The sequence below is a fragment of the Mya arenaria genome, chromosome 9, assembly GCF_026914265.1.
Source record: "Mya arenaria isolate MELC-2E11 chromosome 9, ASM2691426v1".
Classification (NCBI taxonomy): Eukaryota; Metazoa; Mollusca; class Bivalvia; order Myida; family Myidae; genus Mya; species Mya arenaria.
This window is the reverse complement of record NC_069130.1, coordinates 24064742-24073966: the sequence shown is the minus strand read 5'-3', so window position 1 is coordinate 24073966 and position 9225 is coordinate 24064742. Positions and strand designations below refer to the sequence as shown.

Below are 9225 nucleotides of genomic sequence, written 5' to 3'. Positions count from 1 at the left end.
GTCGTTGATGCAATAAATTTACACAATTTGTTCCATAATTGTTATACTTTACTACATTCCCAATATAAATGTTCAATTGACTCTCCATTCGAGTAACAGAATTAGCATAGCCTGCAATCGACAAGTTTAATTTACAAAACTAGGATGTATCTATTGTTGATTTGTATATATTACCGTATATTTTGGTCCAATCTAATTGTTGTTGTTTTTCGAATTCCATGTGTTCGGTCCATTTCATTTCTGATATCGTAAAGGTACCTCATTTGATTGTATTCATAAAATGTGTTTGTTCTATAGTCAATTATGTTGAGGATAAGATTTCTGCTACAAATATCTTTATTGTTCTATAAAACTTGTTTTGCATGAAAATAATTATTTGTATAATACAGTTTTAATATAACACCAATCTTGAAGGACGTCTTTTAAAAATGAAAGATTCTAAGAAATTCCATTTACGTCCATATATACAAATGTTAAGGCATGTGTTAAAGATATGAATACTATGTCACATTCAGAACTGTTAGATATATCTCTTGGAGTGAAACAAGGGGAACCTCTTTCTCCTCTTTTATTTATTTTGTTAATTAATTACATTCGGGAGTATTTAGATTTTGAAAATCTAACACAGAATGATATAACTAAGCTGTCTCTATACATGTTACTTTTTGCTGACGACATTGCTCTGTTCACAACTGACCCTAATAGTCTTCAAGCTCAACTTGATGCAATACATAGATATTCATGCAAGTGGGGTCTTAAAATTAATGTTGCTAAAACTAAAATATGTATTTTTAAAAAAACGAAAAACATTGAATCGTTTTGTTTGGTCCATTAATAATAATGTTGTCGAAACAGTGGATAGCTTCTGTTATTTGGGTATAAAATTCAATTACAATTGAAGTTTTGTAAATGCAGTTAAAGCGCTGAAAGACCATGCTTTGAAAGCATATAACCACCTTGTAACAATTTTTGGTATGGTTAAACTCGACATTAAGACCAAACTGTTATTGTTCGACTCTATGATTGCTCCTATTCTTATGTATGGTTGTGAGGTTTGGGGTATATATGATATGAAAGAGGTGGATAAACTCCACCTTAAATATTGTAAACACATTCTTGGAGTTCGCTCTCAAACTTCTAATGCTGCTGTTCTTGGAGAGCTAGGACGATTTCCTTTAACATTTTTATGTAAAATCAGAGCACTTAAATTTTTGGTGCAAAATCAAATCTTCCCCAACCTCGCTTATAAATAATATATATTGTGAACAAGTTAATGATGCTAGTTTTGTTTACTGCAATGCTAAGGATAACTGGTCTTAATCTGTAAAGAATGTGTTAGACACCCTCGGTTTTAGTTATGTTTGGTCTTCTGATCATATAAACAGCAGTGGACTGATACCATTCATTCACAACCAAAGTTAAATTATTATAAACAATTCAAGGTAAATTTTGGATTTGAAAATTGAAATTGTTTCCATTGACTTTTGTTCCTGTCGTATAAATATATTTTTACCCAAACAGCTTTTAATGATTCAAGTAAATTTTCAATATTTGTTAATTATTTTCTTCATTTTTAAGTTTTTGGTATAATATTTCTCTGTTGATCATGTCTGCTTTTTTGTTCCAAAGGAAATTGAATATGTCTCTTTTTATACTATCACCTATGTTTATTTTTTTAGATTTATAAAGACTGTAATGGCTATATACATTTTGGTAATACATATGTTTTCACCACATTACCCATGAGTTTTCTGTGTTTCCATTGCATTAGTATTTTATTGAATTAAAGGTTGCACCTAAAGCTGTGGTACATTCTGAAGTCCAAATTAGATATTTATTTTTTGCAAAATGTCAATGCTGTGTCTTTTTATGTTCCCACTCTCATAATTATTGACTAGTTCGTGTTAAGATGTAGACCAGAACATTTTTTATTTCATTTCAGATTCAAGTGATTTTTCTGAACCGTTATTAAAGTAGGTCGCGTCATCAGTATACAGTGATTGTTTGATTTCTGTGTTGCCAACATTTAACCCTTTTATATCTGAGTTTCGATTTATATGGCATGATAGTATTTGTAGGCAAATGATGAATACTATCGAGACAGTGGACGACCCTGTCGTACTCCATTTTCGATGGTAAATGTATCTGATAAGTCTCCATTGTTTATGATTAAACTTTGTTTATCAGTATAGAAGAGTTTCGTTCCCCGCATGATATCTGAGCCGAATCTAAACGTATTGTTTCGATTTGATAACCGTTTTCACACAGGACAAACACGTCATGTCCACAGCAAATAATTCAGGACTATGGCATATTCACATTATTTATGTACACATGGTTCATCTTCGGGGTTGTTTTTTAAAATTTACCTTCGAAAAAAATCGATATAGTGAGTCTCTTGTTAAAGCTGCACTCTCACAGATTGAACGATTTTACAACTTTTTTTTTTGGAAACAAGCCAATTTTTGCGAGAATCCATGGAAATCAGTTATATAAAACTTTTATATTTAACTTAAAAAAAATGATGTTTTGTGCATTTTTCTTAAACCGTAAGTAAATATTAAAATCTACGATCTGATTTTTGTCAGCAAACTTATATCATTAGTTTGCAGATATTTATGCAAAAATGTGCTCTTTCCAAGAAAAAAAAAGTTGTAAAAATGGTATATCTGTGAGAAGTTTAAGTTAAAGTCATATTTATATTATGGCACTTGTAATACATATATACAATAGTTTTAGAGTGCAATTGATTGTTTCCTTTAAATTTGCTATATGTTCACTTCAACTGCCTGGCAATATTATGGATGTTTTGACTGTCTTTTTTATTTGTGACATTTTCCAATCACCTTACATCCCGAATCTGTTTTCTGAACAGGAAGAATGAAAAAGAAATAATATGGTTTCTTAATGGGAGAGTTATGAAAATGTTATTTATTTGCACACAAACATGTACAAGATTCCAATGCAAGACTCTAATGTTGAATTGAGTTGTGGTAAATGGTCACTAATTAGCCCTGGTAATTATTTTGAGATTAGAGTGTTTTATCAATGAAACTCAATACACATCTGATTTCCCTAAATATGATTTTCGGGTGAATCAAATTCAAGATTGAAAACGTGTTAAAGATCTATAAATTGCCCTTACCTTTAAGACAAAGAACAAATACCCGCAGCATACTGTTTAGCCAACCTGTAATGATTTATTTTCAAAAGACAATTGATTTTCCTTTCCTTATTATTAAACAAAAGCAAACAATATGTATCGAGTTCTACTTGTAGCTCGTTGGTATGCGAATCCATTTTGAATATCAGGAATGTTTAAATCTGACCCATCCGCGCACCGTTTTTGGTACCTCATGTTTAATTGATGAGGTTAATATTAAGAAAGACCTTTGAGAACGCATGTTATATGACGAGTTGCAAAACACAGTATTGGATAATGCAACCAGGTGCTGTTGTTAATGGTCAAACATGGTGCTGTTGTTAATGGTCTACATACTATTTTGTCAAATGAGTTGGCAGTTTTTTAATACAATTATTTTAGCGAATGAGATGTCATCAGTTATTGATTTTAATCAGGTGAAGCAGTAGATATAAACAGTTACTTGCCCAGTTAGTTAGTAGTTTAAAAATAATAAAGTACACACTAACAATCTTTAACTATTACTTAATGTACAAAATATGATTTTATGATTGACATATCAATATTTTATTGAAAATTATAAAAAAGCAGTTTCAAGACAGCACAATTTACAAGAGAGAGATTAGAAAGATCTTAAGACCAAAGCTTAAATCCTTGATGACGACCCTTTAAATAAATTGTATAGAAAACGTTCTTGTTCGTCCATGTATTTGAAGTTCCCGAAAAGTGATACATTGTTAATTGAATACTGAAGCTATAGGGGTGTTTTAACCAAAACCGAATCCAGAGTGGAGTACACCCGGCGCTCGTCCACTTAAATCTTCCAAGGTTACGTTTTACTTCAAAATAGGAGATAAAAATAATTAATTTGAATAAAATACATCTTTTCACACTATAAATGGTTCACAAGTTTTTGGGGTGTATCCCAAAACCACCCTGCCAACATTTTAAACCAATTAAATTTCGTTTCTCTGGGCAGGGAGCAAGTCGAAAATTTACGCCTTAAGTTAAGCCCCATGAAATCCTGGGTACACCCTTGTTAAGCGTCCTTTAGATAAATTGTATTACAAGACTTGGATTATTAATAAGCAAGTTGAATGGAAATACAATTAAGTATTAACAAAGGCAGTCACATCGACAACTCCATTTCCCCTGTCACATGAATAATGCGTCATTAAAAGTAGGGCTATTATATTGTTGAGTTTAATGTCTTTGTGTAATGGAGTAATCAATGTAATCTATTTGTATGCATTTAATAGACCCTATTGTGGCAACTTATTTCCCACCTCATCGACAGGGTAGTTAGTCAAGGAACTATTGAAAGCATATGTTCTCCTTAAATAATACATGTCACTGTAATATATATGTCTGCGATTTAAAACCTGTCTTAGCGCATTTATACATTAAACATGTCTGCGCATAAAAACACCATTCTGTCAGAGTAAGTATTAGGTTAAGCTTGTGTTTATTGGACTTACAGGTACGTTATAATTAAATGCCAAGTGCCCGGATGCGGTCCAGAATACACTCTCTATTATACATAAGGTTAAAAATGCTGCTTTAAGTTAATATTTTGTTCAACTCTGAGTCAGCAATTATTAGTTCTTATAATACTTTGAACACAGTTCATTACTTTCAACCTCAAAAAATACATGAATAGCTCAGAAAATTGTATATTTTCTGCTGGACAAATATATATTACTTCCGGCCTAATGTAAATGGATCAAATGAACAATCGACATAGAATAACTTCAAAGAAGGTGAATTTTGTTAAGAGAAACATAGCACATATCTATTTTATTGCTTATACCAATTGGATTTGAAAAGAGCTTTAAGGAAATGGTTGTTTGTCATATCCGTAAAACGTGAGTTATGTCATATTTTCCAGTGTGAATGTTGCCTTTTTACATTTAAATGTTTAACCAAAATTATTAGAAGAGTGTAACCTAAAGTTCATGTAGTTCAAGAACATTGAAAGTTCTCAACGTTGTAAACATATTTCGTTTCCGGGTAAGTTAAATTACTGAAATACCACTATAAAAGAAGTTTCTAAAAACAAATGTTTTGTCAATACCAAATGTAAATATCAACTAGAGAAACACTTTAAACTACAAACGATAAAACTGCATTAAATTCCAGATGTTTACTTTGTCAACATTGAGCTCTTGTAAGACTTTAATGTTTATTTGAAAGCGATCATTATCTTGGGACTGTTTTCAGTTATACGTGGAATCCATTAAAGTATATTTACAGGTTAATATATGGAACCGAAAAGTTGTTTTCATGTTATTAACAGGTTATTTTATGTAACCTCAGAAAACTGTCAATTTTGATGACATATTTAGATATCAAAAGGTTCGTTAATTAGACGCGTCCATGGGACTTAGTTATACCTGATATTTAAATAGTGTTTAGTTAATATGTACAAACAAACTGCCTTGTGGGAAGATTCTTTGCACACTGTATAGACTTTTAGTCGGAAATGCGATTTTAAGACTGACTATTTGACGTGTACGGTGAATTAGAATGACAGCGCGTCGTGGCGACAGTTCGCAGTGTCGCACGCTCTTTTCGACTAAATGTACTAAAATGCATGTTCTATGTTAAAATACTGGCAAATTGCACTAAACGCTAACGTGCGTGCCTCTAGGTTCGAAAACTTCGATCCTGACCAGAAAAAATGGTAGAAGTTTAGATGCCCCTTTAGGTTGTAAATAAACGGTAGCGCGATGAAAAAACTCGGGTCCCAGTTGTCAATATTAATGACAACTAAAGTGGATCATGTACTTGTTTAACCAATTAAACATCATTGTTGGATACTACGATCCATTCATCTCATTTAATACCAAACAAGGCTGATTGTGCCAAAGAGAATTACAATGTTACACTTTGAAATATCTCAAGAGACAATTGAAAACAAACCCCTTCAGTTGTATTCCCATATTTATTAGGTTTATTATAAGTTTCAGAACTATCCGATTCTAAATCCAGCGTTTTCTCATTAATACTGACCAAACAAGGGAATGTCTATGCAAATGCGGTTTATCTAAGATATTCAAATCCCATACTATAGCACTGTTGTCTTAAATCATGTATCAGTAGTATTGCCCCGATGGAAAAAAGTTATTTGACATTATGTTAATGATATTTGACCTCAATAATTTCATGTTGTATGTGCATCAATAATCAATGAGTATCGAACAACACATGCCCATACATGTCATTGATAGAACACTTAATAATATGGTTTAAACAGGTAAATTAAAATAAACTCTACGATTTCAAAATAAACATTTATTACATGATAGTCTTGTCAAGAAAGGAACACTCTCTGATATGGTTAAATATAAATATTAAAATAAACTATGCCATTTCAAAACGTACATACACTTAATGATAGTCATGGCATTGAGGAAACACTCTCTGATATGACTGCCATAAAACATAAAAGAAAATAAACTCTGCAATTTCAAAACTAGCATGTACTTAATAAAAGTGTTAAAAAACTAATATCTCAGTAAAATGTTAAACGGCTTTACTAAAAATATACAGTTCAACGCCTTGAATAGTCACAATTCTAGTTCCGGTGTGGCACCAATTCCAAATACGTTTGCTTTGCTTCCATATATACCTTAGTTGTCAAATGCGATGGATAACTGATTTCATAGAAAGCCTTTAAATGGAAATTTATGAATAAAGAACTTTAGCTGTTGACACCAGGTTACAAAGGTATCGTGGTATTACACCTGTATAGACACATGTAGTGAGTTTAACACTGAAGTCACAGATTGAAAGTTTTGTCATTTGTTTGGTCTCAGGATCTTCTCGTGTTGGTAGTAATGCCTACAAGTCAGTCATATAAGATAATTTACTATAGCACAGACCTCAATCGTTCAAAAACGCAAAAACAAAAAATTTCTCAAATCGTTAGTTACATTTTTAGCCATGAAACATCGATTTTCGATCATAAATATGAAACAAACTGCGGTCTTATCCGTAGTCAGCCTTCTTATATTGCTGGTGTTTAGATATTTACGCAAAATTTGGCTCAATGCAAGACACAAATGATATCACAACAATCAATCTGTGAGAGTGCAGCTTTTACACATAACCAAGATATTATACTGACCATTATAAATATATTTCTCAACAATGACAGCTATGATCAGTAATAACGCGTGTCTAATGCAGTTCTTAGTCGGAATTTCAGACTTTTTCAGAATGTATCTGTGGCATATAACTCACTAATGTCACATTTTGGTCTCATCTTGGCCTATTGGTCTAGCTCTTTATCTGAGACTCTTTCAGGGGCTTTACGACAAAGGTGTTCCACCAACTCAAAAGTCACAACCCCCATTGCAACAACATTCTTCAACAAAAATATCGAAATGCCCGCTGATATGCCATGCCATGTGACCATCCGTGTGATAAACAACGGCAAGTTCACTAAATATGCGATAGCGACTTTGTGAAGGATTTCTAGCTTTTCCGGAAGTTTAGTCAGTCCGAACCTCGTTTTCGCTAACGTAAACAATGGAACTGTGGGTAACAGGAAGTTAACGCAGCAAATCCCAATAATTGCATCGTCAAGGCCGGGCGGATAAGAATCACGCACATCTTTGTCAAAAAGATTCTCTAAGTTATCAACTCCGTCTAGAATGTCAAATATTACGGTGGCAGTCAATGTGTTGATATTTTGCCTTCTATGCTCAGCTCTGGCGTCATGTTGGGTGGGTAAAAATGTCAAGAATACTAACCCAGCGAGGGCGATAGATGTCTTCATGGTGTTTGGCCCAAAGAAACTATCTTCATCAAGATCTGTGGAGAATTTCGTGAATACCATAATAACTTTGATATCCAACACTATTGCATAGGCAAACCACGAACTATAGCAGAGAGGAAGATGCGTGCCCGAAGCTAAGACTGGATTACTGCTGTGTTTCTCATGGTGGATATTCGAGGTTGCCATAAAAAATGAGGCAATGAAAAGCGTAATCATGAAGGCGTCAGCGACGTACATCGCCGCCCATGTGAAGGACAGATGATCCATTAGATACCAGTTCAAAGAAGCCGCTTGTATGATAATCAGGAAGAGGCATAACGTCCGTGTTGGCCAGTGGTGCAGGCACCGGGCCGCTGGGTGGCGATCAGACATGGTGGAATACCTGAATGAAACGAAATGATTATTAATGTTAAACTTCAAGAAAAAAAGTTGTTCAAGGTTTGGAGGGGCATTTCAATGTAGTAGTAACTTTAATTACCTTTAAGCTGTATTTCCTCAACTTTATGTTCATTCTCGATACTGAAATAATTTTAATTCACTCAAATATATAGCAAAAAGAAAGATACTATGAACTAGGATGTTTTCGAACTATATCGATCTTCTGCATTGAAATGTCCACAAGTAGTATAATACATCCGATTTTAAAGCTTCCAATTTAGATCTGCAACTCGAAGTAACGGAAGATATAATGAGTATCAATCTTTATGATAAAATTGATGATTTTAATTTTAAAATAATTAATTACCCTCCTTTAGATGGAGATATTCCTAGTTCACCATCATATATGGTGTTTTTATTGCACAGTTGATAAGATTTGCTAGAACATGTACAGATGTCAAAAATTTCAGCTTTCGCAGTAAACTTATGACGGAAAAACTTCTAAAACAGGGTTTCAGATATTATAAATTAAGGAAAACTTTCTCAAAATGTGTTAATGGTCAATATAATTTTAAATCAAAGAACAATAGTAGTCTTAAATCGCTGATTGCTAATAGTATTGCTCATCCCGATTTTTATGGTGATGTTTTTAAGAACATTCGTAATCCTGTTTCCAGCAGGTAGTTGGACTGGTAGACTCAATGAATTATTGGATTTTATCTAAACCGTGGATATAAGGCCACAACAAATTGATCATTTGTTCTACGGATTATGCCCAAAAAAAGTAGGAGCGAGCGAGCGAAAAAAAAATTAATGTACTTTTTTTAAAATTTCAGGCAATTCAGAGGCGAGCGCAAGGCGAAAAATTAAAAAAAGTTTATTTCTTACCAAATATATCATGCAACATGTCAAGAAATGCTTT

At 33.0% G+C, this 9225-nt stretch overlaps 1 protein-coding gene across 1 annotated transcript; it reads right to left on the bottom strand.

Moving 5' to 3' along the window:
- Window positions 1-7415: 7415 nt before the first annotated feature.
- On the bottom strand, window positions 7416-8297 carry LOC128245867 (uncharacterized). The gene has a single exon (XM_052964088.1). It carries the CDS (start codon window positions 8295-8297, stop codon window positions 7416-7418), a length of 882 nt encoding a protein of 293 aa, XP_052820048.1.
- Window positions 8298-9225: the final 928 nt, after the last annotated feature.

Excerpts from the sequence above, each read along its gene's own strand:
- LOC128245867 (XM_052964088.1), bottom strand. The coding sequence starts at position 8,297 with ATGTCTGATCGCCACCCAGCGGCCCGGTGCCTGCACCACTGGCCAACA.